Source organism: Mytilus trossulus, chromosome 4 (assembly GCF_036588685.1).
Source record: "Mytilus trossulus isolate FHL-02 chromosome 4, PNRI_Mtr1.1.1.hap1, whole genome shotgun sequence".
In the NCBI taxonomy this organism is placed as follows: domain Eukaryota; kingdom Metazoa; phylum Mollusca; class Bivalvia; order Mytilida; family Mytilidae; genus Mytilus; species Mytilus trossulus.
In genome coordinates, this window is record NC_086376.1 from 24,951,214 (window position 1) to 24,974,806 (window position 23,593).

General features: G+C 30.7%; 1 protein-coding gene across 6 annotated transcripts in view; it reads left to right on the plus strand.

The window, feature by feature from the left end:
* Window positions 1-22,587, plus strand: part of LOC134714933 (coiled-coil domain-containing protein 87-like) — a 60,842-nt gene extending 38,255 nt beyond the window's left edge. For 2 of the 6 annotated variants that reach the window (XM_063576650.1, XM_063576651.1), the window contains exons 20-32: window positions 3,591-3,751; window positions 4,229-4,280; window positions 5,648-5,830; window positions 8,695-8,876; window positions 10,735-10,764; window positions 12,082-12,197; window positions 13,271-13,391; window positions 15,553-15,634; window positions 16,212-16,346; window positions 17,054-17,168; window positions 17,757-17,827; window positions 20,163-20,243; window positions 21,347-22,587. In XM_063576650.1, coding sequence (XP_063432720.1) covers window positions 3,591-3,751; window positions 4,229-4,280; window positions 5,648-5,830; window positions 8,695-8,876; window positions 10,735-10,764; window positions 12,082-12,197; window positions 13,271-13,391; window positions 15,553-15,634; window positions 16,212-16,346; window positions 17,054-17,168; window positions 17,757-17,827; window positions 20,163-20,243; window positions 21,347-21,523 — 1,506 coding nt within the window. In that variant the 3' untranslated portion in view covers window positions 21,524-22,587. Of the gene's footprint in view, window positions 1-3,590; window positions 3,752-4,228; window positions 4,281-5,647; window positions 5,831-8,694; window positions 8,877-10,109; window positions 10,131-10,734; window positions 10,765-12,081; window positions 12,198-13,270; window positions 13,392-14,530; window positions 14,646-15,552; window positions 15,635-16,211; window positions 16,347-17,053; window positions 17,169-17,756; window positions 17,828-20,162; window positions 20,244-21,346 lie in introns of those variants that run through there. The other 4 variants (XM_063576652.1, XM_063576653.1, XM_063576654.1 and 1 more) reach the window with 4 other exon arrangements.
* Window positions 22,588-23,593: the final 1,006 nt, after the last annotated feature.

Genomic DNA, 23,593 nt, shown 5'->3' on the forward strand with positions numbered 1-23,593 from the left:
ACCATACATTATAATTGCAGTTGAAGGCAAATCCTTTTGAAGTTCTTTGTACTTTATTTTAACAACGAACATTTTTTTTTATAGGGAATATAAGTTAGGGGGAAAGAAACCAACGTTTTGTTCTGTACTGGTATTTCTATTTATATCGGAGCACTCTCGCTTGGAATAAATTGCCATTTGGCTCCATTCTGAAACAAATATTCTCGCAGATATTTACAGTGTTGTGGGTGCTGATAGGTTTAAAATCGTTATATAAAGGCTAGACTGTGATTTTAAAAAACAAATGTTGAGATCTTTATATTTATTTACAAAAAAACTATGCGGGAAATGGACATGATTTCATTTCCGGATGCGGGAAGCGGGAATATAATAAAAATTAAAAAAATCTGTTTTGAAAAAAATAGGTGCGGGCGGGTCCGTCGAACAAGGAATCAAATTGGTGTGGCCTAACACATAATTAACACAGATCATCTTAATCTGGACGATGTAAGGCTTAGATTACACTTCAAAACTATAAAGTATATATAACACATAATTAATACAGATCATCTTAATCTGGACGATGTAAGGCTTAGATTACACTTCAAAACTATAAAGTATATATAACACATAATTAACACAGATCATCTAAACCTGGACGATGTAAGGCTTAGATTACACTATCAAGCATGTATGCAACACATAATTAACAGATGATTCTTAGCCTAACTGGTCCTTCATCTAGACCTTCTTCAGAGGCACATTGATTGATAAATACTTACACTCTATTTGTATAGATTTGGGGGGTGGGGGGAGTTTAAGTTATTCCATATCAGAGTCTGTTGAATAAAATTTATTCAATATCCTGTGGATGCAACACCCCATAACGACTTTCTTCTATTTATAATGTATGCTTCATACATAAAAGATAACAATATTAAGATACAATCTAATATAGAGATACATAGAAATACTAACAAACAATGATAAAATGTGTTGAAAGCCATTTTTAGCTCACCTGGCCCGAAGGGCCAAGTGAGCTTTTCTCATCACTTAGCGTCCGTCGTCGTCCGTCGTCCGTCGTCGTTAACTTTTACAAAAATCTTCTCCTCTGAAACTACTGGGCCAAATCAAACCAAACTTGGCCACAATCATCATTGGGGTATCTAGTTTAAAAAATGTGTGGCGTGACCCGGTCAACCAACCAAGATGGCCGCCACGGCTAAAAATAGAACATAGGGGTAAAATGCAGTTTTTGGCTTATAACTCAAAAACCAAAGCATTTAGAGCAAATCTGACATGGGGTAAAAATGTTTATCAGGTCAAGATCTATCTGCCCTGAAAATTTCAGATGAATCGGTCAATCGGTTGTTGGGTTGCTGCCCCTGAATTGGTAATTTTGAAGAAATTTTGCTGTTTTTGGTTATTATCTTGAATATTATTATAGTTAGAGATAAACTGTAAACAGCAATAATGTTAAGCAAAGTAAGATCTACAAATAAGTCAACATGACCAAAATGGTCAGTTGACCCGTTTAGGAGTAATTGCCCTTTATAGTCAATTTTTAACCATTTTTCGTTAATTAAAGTTATCTTTTACAAAAATCTTCTCCTCTGAAACTACTTGGCCAAATTAATCCAAACTTGGCCACAATCATCTTTGGGGTATCTAGTTTAAAAAATGTGTGGCGTGACCTGGTCAACCAACCAAGATGGCCGCCACGGCTAAAAATAGAACAAAGGGGTAAAATGCAGTTTTTGGCTTATAACTCAAAAACCAAAGCATTTTGAGGAAATCTGACTTGATCTGCCCTAAAATTTTCAGATGAATCGGTCAATCGGTTGTTGGGTTGCTGCCCCTGAATTGGTAATTTTGAGGAAATTTTGCTGTTTTTGGTTATTATCTTGAATATTATTATAGATAGAGATAAACTGTAAACAGCAATAATGTTCAGCAAAGTAAGATCTACAAATAAGTCAACATGACCAAAATGGTCAGTTGACCCGTTTAGGAGTTATTGCCCTTTATAGTCAATTTTTAACCATTTTTCGTAAATTAAAGTAATCTTTTACAAAAATCTTCTTCTCTGAAACTACTTGGCCAAATTAATCCAAACTTGGCCACAATCATCTTTGGGGTATCTAGTTTAAAAAATGTGTGGCGTGACCTGGTCAACCAACCAAGATGGCCGCCACCGCTAAAAATAGAACATAGGGGTAAAATGCAGTTTTTGGCTTATAACTCAAAAACCAAAGCATTTTGAGGAAATCTGACATGGGATAAAAATGTTTATCAGGTCAAGAACTATCTGCCCTGAAATTTTCAGATGAATCGGTCATTCGGTTGTTGGGTTGCTGCCCCTGAATTGGTAATTTTGAGGAAATTTTGCTGTTTTTGGTTATTATCTTGAATATTATTATAGATAGAGATAAATTGTAAACAGCAATAAAGTTCAGCAAAGTAAGATCTACAAATAAGTCAACATGACCAAAATGGTCAGTTGACCCCTTTAGGAGTTATTGCCCTTTATAGTCAATCTTTAACCATTTTTCATAAATCTAAGTAATCTTTTACAAAATCTCCACTGAAACTACTAGGCCACAATCATCTTTGGGGTATCTAGTTTGAAAAATGTGTCCGATGACCTGGCCATTCAACCAAGATGGCCGCCACGGCTAAAAATAGAACATTGGGGTAAAATGCAGTTTTTTGCTTATAACTATGAAACCAAAGCATCTAGAGCAAATCTGACAAGAAGTTAAATTGTTAATCAAGTCAACATCTATCTGCCCTGAATTTTTCAGATGAATTGGACAACTGGTTGTTGGGTTGCTGCCCTCCAATTGGTAATTTTTAAAGAAATTTTGCCGTTTTTGGTTATCTTGAATACTATTATAGATAGCGATAAACTGTAAACAGCAATAATGTTCAGCAAATGAAGATCTACAAATAAGTCAACATGACCTAAATGGTCAATTGACCCTTTAAGGAGTTATTGCCCTTTATAGTCAATTTTTAACAATTTTCATTAATTTGGTAAATTTATGTAAATTTTTTCCAAATATAGTTCTCTGTTACTAATGGGCAAAGTTCATGATAGATATAATTGTAAGAAGCAAAATCGTTCAGTAAAGTAAGAACTTCAAACACATCACCATCACCAAAATACAATTTTGTCATGAATCCATTTGTGTCCTTTGTTTAATATGCACATAGACCAAGGTGAGCGACACAGGCTCTTTAGAGCCTCTAGTTTTTAAATGCAAGTTAGATAATCAATTATACTAAGATTATTTACTGTAAATGGTTTTTAGCATATTCAATTGTTTGGGCTTATATATTTTTAGTGTGCTTAATTAAGGGAACAACAAATATAAGCCTTCACTTAACGCTTTTCAATCCAAAAGAATTGCAGTATTTTTCCTATTAAAATAGAAATAATTCAAAGGGGCTTGAAATTTTATTGATTTTTACCACAGGTTTGCCCCTTATGTGAATATTTCATCCCTCGCTATGTTTTGCTATACATTTTAGGATGAACTTGTTATGCCTGTGTTTGATATTCATTTTAGAATGAACTTGTTATGCCCAGGGTTTGATATTTATTTTAGGATGAAATGGTTATGCCTGCTGCTGGTAAAGTTAACCTAACAGGAACAATGGCATCATCCACTTTGTCTAAGCGTAGAGCTGATCGAGTCATCAACCCCAACCTTAGAAAAGATAAAAATCCTCCATGGGGAGAAATAGATCCAAAACAATGGGTTAGAACGTAAGTTTGAACTAGGAATTATAGAGTTACCTCCCTTTGTGTGAACTTCAAGGTGATAAAATAAAACTTTCACATTGTAGGACAATAATTGTCACGAGAAATCGATTGATAAAACAGAAATCAAAACTGTATATGAATGTAAACATAGCTGATGACTTTGTCTAATTTTCAGTCATATGTTGCAAGAAAATACACCTACATATATATCCCAAAGTTGTCTGGTTAGTGAATTGTGTATAAACCTGAAATGTATAATTTAATTCACAGGTAAAACAGAATATAATTGAATGCGCTGTGTTTTTTTATGTAGGTAACCAGTTAGAACAATAAAATAAATTCATCAAAGTCTTGAAATTTTATATTTAACGTTTCCCTGTTAAAACAACTATATTTCCTTTGATACAGATGTTTTCAGGAATTGCTTTTATACAGATTACATACAGTTTAATCAACAATTGAGACTGCTCCATTTTTCAGGCCAGCAAACCCACCAAAGAATTTTTTAGGAGATGACATGTTTGCACCTATGGTAAGGACATTAAGTCTAAAACTTAGTGTGTGTTGATTTTATGAATTACTTTTTTTCTATATTCCCAGGTAGATTTACATCAAAACTGCTATTGTTTATCAATTACATAGATTTAACATATGGTTTTGTAAATCAGACATTATTTGACATACATTTGATTTTAGGTCAATTTAGCCCCACATTGATCCTTTTCATTTATAAAATAATTTTATTTGTCAATGATAAAAAAGCAATTATTTATTTAGCCACAAATTTTTATATTGGTAATGATCTTAGGTCAAAGTAAAGTGTAAATAAGATACACAACAATTTATTTATGGTTTTCTTTTTCTTTAGGTCTTTGTTGTATGAGGTACTGGTACTCGTATTGAATGTAAACATCACTTTAATTTTCAGAAATAAATGTGTCACAAAATTTTGTTTTTATAAGTGTTTGAGATACATTTATTTTTAATGGTTGAAATCAGCAAAATGGTTTTCACTTAAATTCAAGTCTTAAGTCACAAAAGCAAAGATATGATTTGCAATACATGTTTATGATAGAACGCATGCAAGTACTATATGATTTATAATCATATTTATCATTTCCCTATTTATGTCAATCTCATGCATGCCAATACATTACAAAAGACAGGAACATTGTAATTTTAAAAGTATACCAGTATGACTACCATTATTTCTGTATATTTTCTTGCAATATTAAAAGAACTTACAGTTGATAGAATTATAACCAATTATTCAAACAAACAATTATGTTCACAAGACTATAAAATATTACAAAAAGTACCAACTAATTAATTTGTCTTACAAGCCATCAATGGCATCATTAAAGTTTGAATACAGAAATATAACAATTTGTTTTACAAGCCTTCAGTGGATCGTTCTGCCTATTTATTAGGAGAAGTAAGTAGTTCTTCCTCTTTACATCAGGCAGGTGTACTGTAATTTCTGTAATTATTGGGATTATTGTGTAGGAATAATGCTACAGGGTGAGAATAGCAATAGTAAGAACTTCTTTCTGATATCTGATACATATATCTGTATAAAGATTTTCCTTAAATTTCATTAATTTATCTCACATTTAGTCCATTCTTCAAAAATCGTAATTATAAATGCATACAAGCATTTTTGAATTTTGGAATACAGAAATTAAAAACTTTTATCAGACTTAAGAATATGGACAAAGCTTAAGTACTGTACACTTTAGGTGACATATATACTAAGCTAATTTACAATTTACCAGATATTTATTTGGGAAAATGCAGATTTTTGTAATGTTACATTAATAAGTAAACTTTGTAGAGCATTTTAATTACTGGTAATGAGATTATTTTACACCATATATAGCATCAATAATTCATTTATAGACACCAAATGCTGAACGTATACACGACCACTTACATAATCCATCCAAGATGTCTCTGTTACTGGTCAACGATCACTTGCCACGTGTCATGGCAGAGAAAAATCAACGCACATATGCTTCATGGCTTCAGTGGTGGAAAAGTACAGTCACAAGTGATGACTACATGAAATATCTGTCCACAATGGTACAGTTCTTTGTTGTGTGGCATTGTACTAACATATAGTTTGCTTCACCATAATTACGGCATGCACTTTCTTAGTTATTTTGTCATCATAGCATATCTCATATCAGTTGACAAGTCATAATGGCATGCACTTTCTAAGTTATTTTGTCATCATAGCATATCTCATATTAGTTGACAAGTCATAATAGTATGCACCTTCTTAGTTATTTTGTCATTGTACCTTAGCTCATTTCAGTGGACGAGTCGTAATAACATAACATCATGTCTTATAGATGTTGATAAATCACAATAGAATGTACCATCTCTTTCAATACATAAAAAATGTCTACTATTTATTTCCAATGCCTCATTATTTTATTTGTTGCTTTTAAAAAAGTGCTAGATATTAAAAAGATTTGCTCATATTTCATTCAAATAAAGCAGAAATATAAATATTTGCTAAGTGACATTCATTATGTTATCATTGCAAATCTCACAAAAACAACACAATCCATTTTTCTGGGAAATCTTCTTGTTTTAATTGGTTAAGATCTGCATGTTTGATGGTCTACTCTTAGGGAAAACACCAGTTTATATTTCATAGGTGAATGGCACAGGCATAAGTTTTGGCTCAAAATGTTACAATATCTATACCATATAATAGCTTGCATGTTTCAGAAGGGACATCATTGTGATAAAAAGACTTGTCAAAGTCAAACACATTAGCATGTGAAGTGAAGAATACTGAAATATATTTATGCAATAAATTCATGAAAATTTCAAAATAAAACAGTGAAATTTTGAGCAAGTCTGATTTAAGATAATGCATGTCTGATTTAAGATTATGCATGTCTGGTTTTAGTCTCAGGGGCGGATGCAGGAATTTTCGAAAGGGGGGGGGGGTGCAAAACATATGTCCCGATACAAATGCATTGATCGGCAAAAATAAAGGGGGGGTGCGCACCCCCGGAACCCCCCCTCTGGATCTGCCACTGAGTCTTTCCCACTTTTCCACTTATATAGCTCTGACAAAATGAAATTCAAATACTTCCTAGGATAACAATAATACAATTAATTTGTTCAGTGCATTATTATTACACTTACAGGTTTTAAATTATAATTTAAATTAAATTGTCAATTGACGGAATTACCATTTTGGAATAGTTTACGAATGTCACCAAACCATAAAATATTATGGTCTTAACTCATACAGAATTCTTTAGATGCTATTATAATATTTCTCCATTGATTGTATTTAAATATACAAAATAATTTCAGCAGTTGTAAATGACATCGATCATCAAATCCATTTCAGGAGTAGATTCTTTTAGTTTTACATTAATATTTTGACACATTAAATATGAATAAGTAAGGAAATACTAAAAGGTTATAGATCTTATCATTACTAGATGGTATTCTAAATGACAAACTGCATGATTATGACTATTTTAAGCACTTTTTAATTATGCATGTGTTGATGATATTAAAAGCATGTTCTGTGAAGCACTTTTAACAACGTATTTATATTTGATTGACAGGTAAAAGTACGTATAGTGTGGGTGTAATGCTGACTTCTAATGCTTAATGGATTTACTAAATATTTCTCTAAATCCTTTTCATTCTTGTTCAAATGTTGTGTTTCTTGGAAAAGAGAATAAAATATCACACCTCAGGATTATCGTGAGGGAACATGTTTCAATTGGACTTTTTCAAACTAGCTAAACATATGGAAAATTACTTGACCTTTTTCACTCACTTGCTCAAACAAATCAGCATCAGATAGATGTTTAATTTCATTGTCAGTTCTGAAAGTCTTTGTAGGTGTGTTTTTTACAGCTAAACAGAAAACAGTAACAGAACAGTAACTCGATCATGATTAATAAGATTTTAATTTTGAATTCTATAACAAATATTTTTTTTACATAAATAAATCCTGAATTTTTGTCAGATGATAAAAATCTTATTGACAAATGCATGCAATAATTTCCCAAATTAGAGTATAGAATGACTTCATTGGAATCAAGTTTAAATGCTGGTGGTCATAGTTCCTTAATGTGAAATAACATTTGAGATTATGAGGTCAAGGGAAGATAATAACTATATGCTTTCTTTCTCTCTTTTATTACCATATTATCTGGGATTAGATTTTTATGTCTCTTTGATCAGCTTGAAATTCTGCTGGATACTTTTGATTATTGATAATACAAATAAATGCTCATGTAACGAAGCTTTTCAAATTCTGTTTAATCCAATATGCTTTCAATTCTCTTCTCTTAACTTTTGCCATGGACATTTGGAATCTTAGATTTGAAAACAGTTTCAGCCATTTAAAGTAATAAAATGTTTTGTATGACATAACCAAAATATTTATGATGTATTTTTGTATATTTCATATATTTGAACTGTTGAAATGTTGCTTTCATTATAACATTGCTGACATGATATTAATTGTGCCCAGTATTCTATTTCTAATTATAGATAATTTACAAGCTTTCAGTTAAAAGTAGTTTTGTTCACATACATATTTTTTTTTAGCAATTGCATACTGGTCCAGTAAGTTGTGAAAATATAATTCCATTTTGATGTACAGTAAAAATTTTATTATTTAAAAAAACCAAAACAATCCTATAACTGAAAGGAAAAGTTCTTTAGGGAAATTATATATTAACTCATAAATAAACTATTTCCTTCTGAAATAGAAAATGATCTGGCATTTAGAACGTTAACTGAAGAAGGATAATTAAAATTATATCTGTTTCATTGCCTATTTAATCATGACTCAAACTGATATAGTATTAGTGGTATGAGAAAGTGTGACACATAGAACCATTATGCTAATAATAGTCTATTAATAGTGACACAGAAGTTATGATGATTTATTACAGGAGTCAGACTATATGGGTGTGGCTTTCCATTTCTATGATTCTGATGAGGAGGAGGGTGATGAGGAAGATTTACCATTACCTAACCAGTATATGTCTGGACTTGGTCAGTCCCAGGCTCTTACTCACCAACAAAAACAGTTCATAGCAAGAACAGCACACTCTGCTAAACAAGCAGAAAATAGGTATAACAGTCTGAACCTTTCTTCAATATACCTATTACTTTCACTTTCTACACATATTTTATCATTATAGACCAAAACATGTATAGATTTGTTTGAATAGGGATTTTTAGAAGTGTGGCACATGTTTTCATCAGTAGTGCAACTCAATTATGAGACAGCTTTTCAGGTAGATTGAACCAAGTGATGCAAAGCAAACTCAGTAATCTCATACCACAGTTACTAAGTATGCTTAATATAAATGCTTTGCCTGATTGAAAAAATGATGGTATGCAGATGTGCTTGGTAAGATTTCAACGTATAAACGATTTAATGATTTTTTTAACAACGTGCGACTATGTAAAAGACAGTTTGTGACCCAGGGCATAGACAGCTGTGTGAGGCAATACAAGCTATTTGAACCCTTTTTGTTAATTGAAAATATTTTTTCAGAAAACAGATCTTATCAGATTTTTCAATAACTGCACAGTTTACAGTTATTACGGCTATTTACAAATATAGACATTTGGTTTTCCACTACAGTCAAGATGTTATTTTTTATCAAATGAACAAAAAAATGAAATTATTAAAAAAAAAAACAAGGTCTGTGTATAATTATGAGAAACTGTTAATTCAGAAATTGTGTGCATTTATTATTGCAATTTTTAAGGAATGAACAAAGACCTATTATTGTGATTTGAAGTAAATCTGCATAAAGATAAGATTGAGAATGGAAATGGAGAATGTGTCAAAGAGACAACAACCCGACCATAGAAAAAACAACCACAGAAGGTCACCAACAGGTGACATGGATCAGATGTTCTTATTTTCATGTAACTCTCCCAGTCACAATATTCATAGTATTAAAACCTTGGAATAAGTTTTGAATTTACATTATATGATTTCATTATCTAAATCTATTTCCCTACAAGTCATAGATTAAAATTGTTTTAAAAAAATAACACATGCATTTTTTGTTTAGGATTGTTTTTTGCTTTACAGTAACTGTGATTATTGTTCTTTGCTTGTTCTGAAACCAGTGATGTAGGTTGAATTACTTCCCTTGTACATCATTAATTTCGTGCTATAGAATGGACATTATTTTGTTTTATGTTATAACATACTTCTGTTCTTGTAAAAATAATTGCCGTACTTGTCCAGCAATGTAAGGTATAGCACTAAAGATTGCAGTAGATCAAGAGATAAGTTTATTATTATTGAGTACAGTAGGATGATTTCTATTGACTAATATTCCAGGAAACGACAAAGATTAGAAGCGTAAGTAGTAGTCTCCCTTGCTATTTGATGTTTACACTAGCTGCTATAAACCATCCTAGTCTGGCCAACTAGGAACAATACATATACCGCTGACATGAGTAACTTTTAGGATTAACACTAAGCTTCTATAGATCCCATTCTTATATAGCTTTCTATTATATACACAATATCACAGCAGGTTTAACTATTCCTCTTCAAGTAGGTTTATTATAGTTCAAACCATATTACCATATTCTTATTTTCTGGCGATGTGTTTATTATAGTTCAAACCATATTGCCATATTCCTATTTTCTAGCAAGATGAAAGGTCTTTAGAGATTATTTTAGGCACAGAACTCTTTATTCAAGAAAAAGCAAACCTGATTACCTTTGATTATCTAAATTCTGTGTAGCAGTTTTATAACTGGTTAAAACAGTATTTAGATTTTTTTTTAAATGAAGCTTTTGTAAAATGTGAAAGTAAACAAAGACTTTCAAGAAAAATAAGTTTATGGTAATTTTCTTTGTTTAATGAACATCCAAATAAGATTTTAGAATGTATCTAAATAAATTAGAGTCATATCCTAACTTTTTTATAAATTTAGTAAAAAACCTTTTTTAACAGCGTAACAGACTCCATACTTGCCAGTATTTAGTAAGTTTCGGTAATGAAATGTTCTCTTTGTCAATTTATTACAAAAGTTACATTGTTTTTCATTACTTATTTTGTCTCTTATTCCTAAGTATTTTTTCATTTTTTTTTCATACATTTATTGGTCCTATACCAGTGTACCAATGGAGTAATTGTGTCTCAAGTCAAAGAATCTTTTGATGTTTTTGTATAGTTTCATAGATATTTAATGGCAGATTCAGGTTTTATAGATTGAAAGATAAAAAATGGGTGCAGGAAGGTGAACAAAATTATAACTTGAAGGAAAAAACAAGAGTATTCTAGATCTGTTCATGTAAAGTTGTCATTTTAAAGTACAAAATTGAAAGAAATGTGACTGCTCACCATTTCTATGTAGAGTTTAATGGAATTTGTAGTAATTATTTGTAAATAACTTACATTTTTTTTTGTTATGATAAAAGATTCAATAAGCCTCGGTCGCACCTTAACGGGTAGCTCGAAAAGATACTGAACAGATGTGTGACCATAGTTTTTAAAATAAGAAATATTTAGGTGTTATTGATTTAATCACATTTAACTGATTATTTTGACTTTTGTTTATTGTTGCATGCTGTTTCAATTTGCATGTGTTTCAATAAATGTTGTTTCATTACAATCTTAACAGCATGTTTACTCAAACTTGACTCAAACTTGATGTGACCACATTGAATTGGATTTCATCTGTACTCTTATTGTCTTTGACCCACTGTCAATAATGAAATACTAATGGTTGTATTACTGAGTTTTTAAGAGTAGGTTTGAATTTTGTATCTATGGTGGTTTATTGATTAGGAATTTTGATAAAATCATGTTTATAAGCTTGTTAAATCATGTTAAAGGTGACATTTCTGACTAGTTATACAATAAAATTTTCAAAACTGTAATGGCTCAGTATTTTTCAGAACTTTTTTTTTTTAATTTATAATTTATTAAGATATTTATTTTTATTTGATGATGTATTGTAGAAGGATATCCCTGTAAAAAATGACTTCTGGTTTCACATTTGATTGACAAAGAACAATGCATTCTTTATTTTATACATTGGGATAGAATGACATTTTGCAGGACATTGGGGTTACAGTAGTCCTTTATATTTGTTGAAAATGGAAGATTAAACCTGATTTTACAACTAACTAAACCTCTTACTAGTATGGCATTGACATTGATTTCCATTACATTGACAACAATCAATGTCTGAGTAAAACAAACAGACATACTAGAACATACAAATATTCAATGGGGTCTTTGTCATCAGAAATTTTTCATCAATTATGATTATAAAAATATATATATTCATTTTAGTGAGAGACAGAAAAAAATGCAAGAATTAAAGAAAGAGAAGACAAAATATGAAGAAGGAATGTGGAATGTAAATACAGTATTCATGGGAGGTTTAGGAAAAGATCCTCATATGGAAGGTACTGATCACTCCTGATCTTAATATAGGAATTCTTATTTTGATTTTTTTTTTTTTTTTTAAACATCTTTTTGTTTTAAATAAAGCTGTTAAAACATGCACTCTCCATATGTGAAAATGGTAGGACAGAGTAGATTTTTGTATATGTTTGCTATGGTTTCTGGTTTTTTTTTTCTTCAGAAAATTAATTGAATCCATTCTGTTGAATCCTCTGCCTGTTCAGAGTGTCATTTGACTGTCTTTAGTTTTTTTTTTTAGAATTCTGAGTGTGTTCATGGGGCTGAAATGAATTTGTGACAATTACTGTTTTACAAATATAATAATTGTGTCACCATCTCTATTCTTTTTATGGTATTTATAATGCCAATAGAATCCAGACTACCCTAATTATTACATTTTAATTTTGATTTTATTATTTTAACGCTACTTTTAAGCACCACTTTTTGGTTATTTCGTGGTGGCCAATTTTTATTGGTAGAGGAAGCCGAAGTCCCAGAGAAAACCATTACCTTTGATAGGAAAACTGAGAATCCTAGTCAATTAAGATTGGAGTCCAGTGCACCTGCATGAGTGGATTTGGAACTTACAACTTCAGTGTTGTCTGGCTAGTGATTACAGTAGTAACTACTTTAGCCACTTAGCCCTAGTTGCATGTTTCATAACTTACTTGATAATTTTGTACAAGAAACCAATTTTGTATTGGTATGAACAAATTCATTTGAAATTTGTCCTGACATGTCAGATAAATGTGTTATAAGTTATGACCTTTGTTTAATTGATTGAAAAAAAGATGAAGGATAGCGGAAACAGTACAGTACAATTTTTTTTTTAATACTTGAGATAATGCTGTGATTAATAATTAAACCAATTCTTCCACAATAATCATCAAATTACTTATGCCATTTGGGCCTTGTTTGTTTTTTTACTTGTCTGCCTGTAGTGCTCACAGTGCTTTGATTTTAACCTTTTGTTTTTGGAATTGTTAAATATTGTTATGACCATTTTAATCTGTTGATCATCAGTATTCCATAATAAATCCAGGCAATAATTTACAGTTTCATTTTATTAATGTAGAAGAAGAAGATACAGCAGACAAAGGACAGAAATCCCCACAAACGTCAAGGTCAGCTAAAACATTACAAGAAAGAGTGGCTGCCAGACATTCTGCTAAATTACAAGTAGAGAAACCAACTAGGTAAGTTTCATCAGTGGTAAAAAAAAGGATTGTCTGTGTCTTACTGCATAATTAAAAGTAGAGAAACCAATTACGTAAGTTTTGTCAGTCGAAAATATAGTGACTAACTCTGTTAAATAACTAGTATTAAATAAGTCAGATAAAACTTATTTGGAATAGAAAAATAGTAAAATTATGTAAAGAATAAAAGACAATGATATAAAGAAGAATCCAGCATTTCATAACTCTCTTAAGTGAATTTATATATAAAAAAGAAGATGAAGTATGATTGCCAATGAGACAACTCTCCACAAGAAACCAAATGACACAGAAATAAACAGCTATAGGTCCCCATACAGCCTTCAACAATGAGAAAAATTCATACCGCAAAGTCAGCTATAAAAGGTTCCTGAATGACAATGTAAAACAAACAAGTTGACCTTCAAGAATTTAGTTGACTTGTATGAATATATTTCCTGTTTTCTGTATATTACTTATAAATGAAATTAGTTTTTCTTCCAGTTCACATTACATACAGCCTGCAGTTTAAGTTTTTAAAAACATTTATTAGATTCATATACCATCCTGGATTTTTACCAAATTTGGACAGAAGCTTCTTACAATCAAAAGATAATATCTAAAGGAACATTTTAATAATTTTTTCCACATTTTTGTAAAATAAATCTGTTGTGTGCATTCCCCTTAGTATCACACAGAAAACATAGACAACAGTAAAAGTAGACAAACACTAGGTCCGTGGAACCCTTACACATTTTTATTATGTTGGGATCTTTAATAGCTAACTATTCAGTTTGGGTTTTTCTTATTGTCGAAGGCCATATGGTGGCCTGTAATTGCATAAAACCAGTTCATTTAACTCTGTTAGATAGTTGTCTCATTGTCAATCATACCACATCTCATTTTTATATAATTAATTAAAGAAAAAAAGAATAAAATGACAATCATTTCTCATGCAATTGAATGTTCTATCTTATAATTTGTCAGTTATTAAAATGATTTACTAAATGTTTAGAAAAGCATACATGTATTTATCAGATCTGCAAAAAACATGGAAATTTTATTCTGTACAAAAGAGCTGTGTTAATATATTTGTTCATAGGAATTTCAGTTATTAGATTACTATGACTTTTGTTTTCCAGCAGTGTTATTGTTTATGTCGGAGACAGTCTTCATGGTTTGACAAAAAATTATAAAGTGTTAATGTAATGCTTAATTTTTAATTTTGTTTTCTAGTTTATGTATTATTTTTGCCTCAGTTTTTCTATCAGGTTATACTGCTAACTAGCTTTGGAATTGACAATGTATGAATACCTGATTATTGAAAATGCATGAATTCTCTGGTTATCCTTTCAATTTGAACAAATCTTTTGTTTTCAATTCTTTAAATTACAATTGTCCGTTGTGTTTTATCTCAGTAATACTCAGTTAAATTAGAATTATCTTTACAGAATATATGGAAGTTTGATAATGTTACAATATGCCATTCCTCTTATATGTTTACAAGCTAGCAGATTGATACAGTCTGGGATTAAAGTTTGTTACACATACACATCAATTATGTTATCAAACCAATTCACTTCAAAGAATTTTATGAAGCTTTGGCAGAAACATTTTCAAGGTCTGATGCAAACTTTCTGATAGATTGACTTAGTTTTACAATTGACATTTAAAGACAGTCTGGATCTGAGGCTTCAGTGATTTCATATATAATAAACCAAATTTTTCCCAGAAAAAGAGGGGGGGGCAGGGTTACCCACTTAATCTGCCTCTGATGAAAATCGGACAGAAGCTAATCATCAAGATGAAGAAAAGCAGGTTTTTTTCTATTAATTTCTGTATTTTACTGATCATTACATGGACTCACCTTTACACTTTTACAATGACAGCTGGACTCTCAAGTGAGACAAAGGGTTCCATTGAATAGTTTACAATTTTTCTTAGTTTCTTAAAGAAATTCAAAGTTGAATAAGCCAATGCCATAAAATTTTTACAGTAACATTCTTTTATTTTAAGCTACTGTAAACCAAATTTATTTTCAGATACTTTTTGATCTCATGAAAGTTGCATTAAATTAGCTGGTTTACATAATCGTATAATTTTATGGGAAAGGTACTTTCTTTCATTAATACATTTTTAGAATTGTGTATTGTTTTAATTTCAGGGACTTGTCGCATTCTAGAGCATCAAAAGTTACTTCAATGACTGGTACCGTCAGTAAGATGGACACAGATAGATCAGGAGAGGTGAGTAACTTCACTGACTGGTACCCTCAATGAAAGTCTGATGAATTTCGATTTTCACAATTGTAGCTTTTATCATTGTTCAGCTACAGACTTTAAGAGACAAAATTAATACAGTGAAACTTGTCACATTTGACACTAAAGTATTCCAAATATTCTGCTTAACCTACATATTTTCATGGTCCTAAAATATCCCTGAGTATTCCGACACCCTGCTTAATCAGTATCAGACATTTTGTTCTGGTCTTCCAGTGTGTCAAATAACACAGGTTCACTGCACTTACATTGCTTTTGGTCTTTCTTTTTATGCCCCATTTATGGGCATTATGTTCGTTCCTTCATCCTTCAGTCCATTCCTTCGTCTGTCCCGCTTCAGGTTAAAGTTTTTGGTAGAGGTAGTTTTTGATGAAGTTGAAGTCCAATCAACTTGAAACTTAGTATCTTTCTAATTTAGAAATTAGAGTTTTTACCCCAGTTTCATGATCCACTGAACATAGAAAATGATAGTGCGGATGGGGCATCCATGTACTAGGGACACATTCTTGTTTGATCTGACATCCACTTGTTTTATTTATTTTAGACAACAGAAGAAGGTCCTCTTGGTCCTCAGGAAAGATTAGAGAAAGTGTGGAATGCCTTAGAAATGCCAGACAATTTCCGGCTAGACATGGCCATTAAATACAGCTCTAATGAATATTATGTTAAAATGAATGAGGTAGGTGAACACATTTTATTTAATTAAAATATAGAATGGGGTTTTCATTACAAGTAGGAATAGAACATTATAAAATGGTGCTGTTATTGCAAATAAATCAAAGAAAATAACATAAAATGGTGTTTCCTTAAAAAATAGATACAGAAAAATAACATTATTGAATGGTGTTGTCAGCACAAACACAAAAAGGAAATAATATTGAAGAATGGTGTTGTCATCACAAATAGATACAGGAAACGACATAATTGAATGGTGTTGTCATCACAAATAGATACAGAAAATAACATTATTGAATGATGTTGTCATCACAAATAGATACAGGAAATAACATTATTGAAGGTGTTGTCAGCACAAGTACAAACAGGAAATAACATTATTGAAATAACATAATTGAATGATGTTGTCAGCACAAATAGATACAGAAAATAACATTATTGAATGATGTTGTCATCACAAATAGATACAGGAAACGACATTATTGAAGGTGTTGTCAGCACAAGTACAAACAGGAAATAACATTATTGAAATAACATAATTGAATGATGTTGTCAGCACAAATAGATACAGAAAATAACATTATTGAATGATGTTGTCATCACAAATAGATACAGGAAACGACATTATTGAAGGTGTTGTCAGCACAAATACAAAAAGGAAATAACATAAGTATTTCAAATAGATACCAAATATTGATTTCATTACTTCAGGCTATTGAAAGATGGGAGCTTGCAACAGAATTAGTTCAGAAAAGAGAAGACTTTCTGGGAAAATTAGAAAAATTTGAAAGAGCTGCTTCCGATCCAAACAGATTCTTTGAGAAAGGTTTGTTTACATGTTATCTTTTGTTAATTTTTAGGTCAAGTAGAAATTATTCATCATCCGTTTCTCATCTGTTGTTTTGACATTTTCTTTTATTGTTAGAATTAGTATGACATCCTGTTAAGTCAAAGTAAATTTAAATAAAGTTTGGTCCAATTCATCTATGAGCCAAAAATGTTCTTAGACATGCTAAAATTAAAAGAATAGTAAACAATATATTAGGATTAATGTACTATTTTTTGGTTTTAATGAAAATATGGAAATTTTATTAAAAAAAAATCTGCTGCATTTGCCTGATCATTTTATTATTGCAAAAATTGTGACAGGGTTATAATCACAATGAATTAAACTCGCATATGTAAATTTTTTATTCGTTTAACAGGATTTTTCTCAATATTGCAAAAATTTTAATCCAACTTTAGTCTAAAATGACCAAATAGTAATAATAAATGCATGCAACGATTTCTGAATTTACAGTAGTTCACACATTTAAATATTGCCAATTGGATACAATATTTGCATAACATTTTCTTAATAACCATAATGGAAGACATTTATGTGTGTCAACTGTTTTATTATTTATCTTAATAGTATCAAGTGGTGTTAAAGGTAGTTCTGTGAAAAGGCTACAGGAGGCAAAACAACGAAGTTTTTACTATAAGGTAAGATGTAAGAATTATGACAACTATTCAATAGCAATCTCTAGACTTTTCATAATAATTTTTACAAAAGAGTTTCATTTTTCAATAATAGATAACAATAAATATTTTATGTGTTGTTTGCTAGAGAATAAATCTATGGCTTTAGGTTTGAGATTAGTTTAAGGTGGTACCTAACACTACAGGGAGATAACTCCGTAAAGTCAGTTAAACGTTTTAATTAGGTTGTGTTGTAAGGAGAATGGGTGCAATCAACAGTTTTTATACGCCCGGGACAGGACGTATTATGGTATACCTCTGTCCGTCCATCGTCCATAATTAGGACAATAACTCAAAAACACTTTCACCAATTTCCATGAAACTTGAGTGAATTGTTTATATCTATTGACGTAAGCTCCCTTTCGCTTTTTTTTAATTTCAGATTTTAAGTTTTGGATTGATGGGGCTTTTTTCATAAAAAAGGGGGGATTTTCAACACTTCGGACAATAACTCAAAAACACTTTCACCAATTTCCATGAAACTTAAGTGAATTGTTTATATCTATTTACGTAAGCTCCCTTTTGTTTTTTTTTAATTTCAGATTTTAAGTTTTGGATTTATGGGGCTTTATTCATAAAAAAGGGGGGATTTTCAACACTTCGGACAATAACTCAAAAATGCTTTCACCAATGTCCATGAAACTTTGATGAATTGTTTATATCTATTGATGTAAGCTCCCTTTCAATTTTTATAAATTTCAGATGATCATATAAATTCATTTAAAGCATAAAAGACAAGTTAAAAGAGCAAAGGGCGTATCATGCGCTAAAGCGCAGCCCTTTATTTTTCTATGACGTCACATTTTGCATGCATAAGTGACCCTTAGTGGTGGACTGATTAATAAAGATACTTGTATAAAACTAGATATCACTGGAATCAGAATGTTTTCTAGTTTATAATGAAATAAAAATAATGTGTACTTTAAATATATTAAAACCATTCCATCCAATGAACATGGGGGAAAAAAGGTCTAAAAAATTTTAACAGATAAAACTTGAAACCAGGTCATGTGCACAGCCATGAAGACCTGATCCATGCATATTTTTATAATCAAAACTGTTTGAAATTTGTAGGTTTTTACCTGGCCTTTCAAAAAAATCTTGTTTCAGGGTACGGTTTCCTGCTCCGAAAAGAGCTACAGTGGCTGCAAATAAGTTTTCAATTTTCACTGCCAAAAAAACAGGATGTTTACCATGTTGTCTCCCCTCAAAACATGTAAAGTTAATACATAAATTATTTCAATCATTCAACCTGTTTTAATTGAAAGCTAACTAATTTTTACAATCAAACACAAAAAACATGATACTTTTGCACCAATTGAGTTAATAAACAGGGGTTTCCCTCCATAGTTATTTTTAGTTGGGGAATAAACCCTAGTTTTTTTTATACGAAACTGTTTATAGCACCCAATATCAAGCTTCTTAAAGATCAAAATTGATGTTTTTCAAACTGCTATATAACCAGTGTAATTTTTCTGACAAAACGGTTGGTTCAAAAAAAATTTAATTTTTCATAATATTTTTGTTAAAGGGTCAAATGTTGGGTACTACCTTAATCAGCTATATTCTTAGAAAATTGTGTTAAATATTTTAGTTGGAAGAAAGGTAAAATCATTAGTTACTTAAAAAACACTTGACGCCATTCAAATCTGCACTTTTATACTACCAACACTTGTTTTGTCCAGGACAGATAACTGTTTTTTTATTCTGTATTTAATTCTGTTTTGGGCATTCCACATTTTATTGTTGTACTTTATTGCAGTGTTCCAGACATTGCCGTATTAAACCTACTGAGAAATAAATATTAGAGCGTAGGACAACAGTAGTTCTATTCAACATGTTTAAGCAGGACATGAGAATGAAAAGAAAACAATTATTTACTGTGGCAAAATGTATTTTTATAGAATAACTAATTGAGGAATTCAAATAGAGAAAAATATTCAACGGGTGGCCAGAAAACGCATTAATTCATGAACGCGTGTCGTGCATGAGTTAATTATCAGTGTTGTTTGATCACGAGTTGAATATTTTCAGATATTTTAATTCTTTGTTGAGAAAATTGAAAAATGGGTACAGAAGAAAAACAACACAGAAAATGCATAAAAAACAAGTACAAATGTTTTTCATTTCGAAAAGTAAACTGCAATATAAAGAATACAGGATGAAAAATAAATAATGCCAAATTGTGATTATACTCAACCCAATTTTATCAATATTTGTACCTTAAAATATAATGACAGCCTTTTTAAGAAGGTACAAAAATGATTGATTTTCATCATGTTCATTTATTCATTTACAGAGGATTGACCATTTTGACAAAGAAATAAAAATACAGATGGACTATATGAAGAAAAACTTTTCAGATACAGTTTCCTACAAGGTAATGATACAATTATTTATTTTTTCAATTTGAAAATTAGTTAAAAGAGGCACTAGCTGTCAAATTTATGTTCACGGATTTGACAAAAATTCTCATATTTGATTTATCGTCATGTAAAACATTTATCTGAATTATAAAAAGTCTACAATAAACAATATGTATCTTCGTTTCAGGTGTATTTTAGTCTTGACGCCATCTAATTAAAGTCATATGAAACCTCAATTAAAAAAAAAATTATGCATATTTTTTTACATATACTTTTTTCCTTATTTTGTCCACATTTAGAAGAATTTTACTTTTTTTTTTTAATTGCTTGCTTCCAGGAAACAATTTGCGGACATATTTTCCGTATTCAAAGTGACCTTAGCTGGACCCTTCTCAGAAAATTCCAATGATTGCAATACACATGGATCGAGGAGGGGGGAAAAAATACAATGTATTACGTTAAAAAATTATAAAATCGTGCACAGAAGACTAAGTTTATGATATACACATGCATTGGTTCAAGAATTCAAAAAAATATTTTTCACCAGTCACTCATTTCATATGACTTAAAGTATCAAGTTTACCTCTAGAGACCTCTGACGGTCACATAAGCAATATGAACAAGAAATATAGATATAAACAGAAAGCAAACTTGTGCAGTTGGATTTTTCTAGGTCTGTTTGATTTCATATTATATAGATTAAAAAAAAATTATGTTAATCATTGTTTTTACAAAATAATGTTTTTGAGTTTTTGTATTTATTTTCTAATGCAATAGGTTACCACAGGAATTCAGGAAAAAACAGTTAATTAATTTGGTGAAACTGACAAATTTGAGTCTTCTGCTTTGTTTAAATTACTATAACTTATGGGGATAACATTAGCTCCAACCCTAAGGAGTGAAAAAAAAAACAACTCTTATATGTATTTATTTACATTCACCCATAAATTATAAACTATTTGACTTCTTTACTGAGCTTTTTCAAGTTGGATATTAGATACACGCTAGTAAAGTGTTATCTTTTTGCATGCAATAGAATGAATGTGACATAAATTGTTACAAGAAAAAGTTTACTAGCTGACAATTTACCATATGTTTTTTTTTTTTATTATTTTAGGGTCGCTCTTATGAAGAGAAGATGAAATGGGACAGAATAGAAATGTTATATTGGTTGCAAGAAGAGCGTAAACAGAATGCCATTAAATATGAAGCATTAATGAGACATGTACCTTATAAAGTCAGACAAGTTCAGCTAGATCCTATTCCTATCTTACCAGAAGAGAAAGTGGCATGAAATAAATGTCCTATAGTTATGTTGTTAAAATGAAAAGATATCAAAATAGACACTGGTGCAAACCTGATCACTTTTCTTCTAAAAGGCTACATAACTTAATTGAAGTTAAGGAACTGTTCATTGTGTTTCTTGTCGGGAAATTTTCTATGGTCTGCCATAAAAAATTTATAAGCAGCAGTAATTAATATGAAATGGGCATGCTGTTTTATGTAGTATTATGACATCCAGTTTATGCATTTAAACAGCAATTTTTCACATGTGAAACAAAGGGAAATATCAAGAAAGAAAAGGTGCAGTCACAAATGAAAGATTTGTTTTTGTAATCATTTTTTATTTGCAGCTCTTTTCACCAAAAGTCTTCATGACTTTTGTGAAAAGAGCAACAGTTTCTTACTCATGTAATGAAAATTGTATAAACTGTCTTTCAGTATTTGTTGGAATTGATAATATAAAATTCTATGTTACATAGACCAAACAGATAAATATTGTCAGAGGATGAAGTCTGGAGTTGATATGCTGATATATTAACAGAGGATGGATGCTATAATTATTATATTATAACTCAGTAGAAATGCAACTTTTGTCAAGACTGACAGAAACAGTACATTTATTCAAATATTGTATTGATTTTATAATGTCTTAATTGAACAATATTTCATATAAACTAGTAGATCTAATGAGATTTTCAATACATTTGAAATATTTCATTGGTTGTTGTTGAACACATGAGCATGTAGGATGCTGTAAATCAGTCTGCTGTTATCAAAGTATCTATTCTACTATTTAAAATCACTTGAAATTTAACTTTGCATTGCTATGCAGCATACCGTATAGCGGGTTAATTTTGCGGGTGAAAAAAGTTGATTTTCATTGAATAAGGTATACAAATTATTTTGATGGTTTATTATTTTGGGGGACTCAAAACTTTTATCAATATCTTTGCATGTGGACTTGCCGAATTTATTTTGGCGATTTTGTTCTATTCGCCAAAAATAACCTGCTATACTGTATGGGAATATAAATAAGCATGTGATCTGTGAAGATTTGTTTAATACTATATTATATATATGAATACATACATACAAAGAGAGAGAGAGAGAGAGAGACAGAGACGGAGTCCTCCCAGAAAGAACTCTGTTGATCAGCTGATGGCGTAATGCCGCATTTGGAAAAGTAGGCTACTTCATGGAAGGTGTTTTGAGAGATGGGACCTGAAAACAAATTTAATTATCAATGTTGACTTTACAAATGATAAAAAAAAAAGTTTTTTAGATGTGCACAGTTTTGTTGTCAACCTTCAGGGTTTATATTTTAAAAGTGTTCTCGGAGAAAATAAGAGTAACATGACCTTACTGGGCTAGCTGAACCAGGAAATTATTATTACCTCATTAGAGCAAGGCAATTTTTATATTAAGTGTTGCTGGATTAATAAGATCACTCTGAATTTGAAATTGGTGAAGAAACTTTATACGCAATTTTAATCACCTACTGTGAGCCTTACCTTTTGACATGTTATTTGCATTGCTTATATTTTGCCCAATTGGCATTTGCCCCCAAAAAATCTTTCATTTGCACCACAAACCATAGTTCATGTTACTGATCTAATTTACATAATAAACACACTTGCAAGAGGATTGTAAATAGGCATATAATTGTCAAGTGAAACACACCTTCAAGAAGTTTGAAAATAGGTAAACAATTGATGAATCTAACACACTTGCAACAGGATTGTAATAATAGGCTCTTTATTTGTATAATTGACAAATCTAACACACCTACAATAAGTTTGAAAATAGGCAAATAATTGACAAATAAAACACACCTACAACAGTTCTGAAAATGGGCAAATAATTGACATCAGAATTTAAAATTGAGTTGTGAAAATGTTTGTCTACTGATTTGCAATTATATGTTCATATACTGTACCTAATTTTATATTGTCTCTCTGTCTGACAAAAGAAGTTACTGATTTTATATTGTCTCTCTGTCTGACAAAAGAAGTTACTGATTTGATATTGTCTCTCTGTCTGACAAAAGAAGTTACTGATTTTATATTGTCTCTCTGTCTGA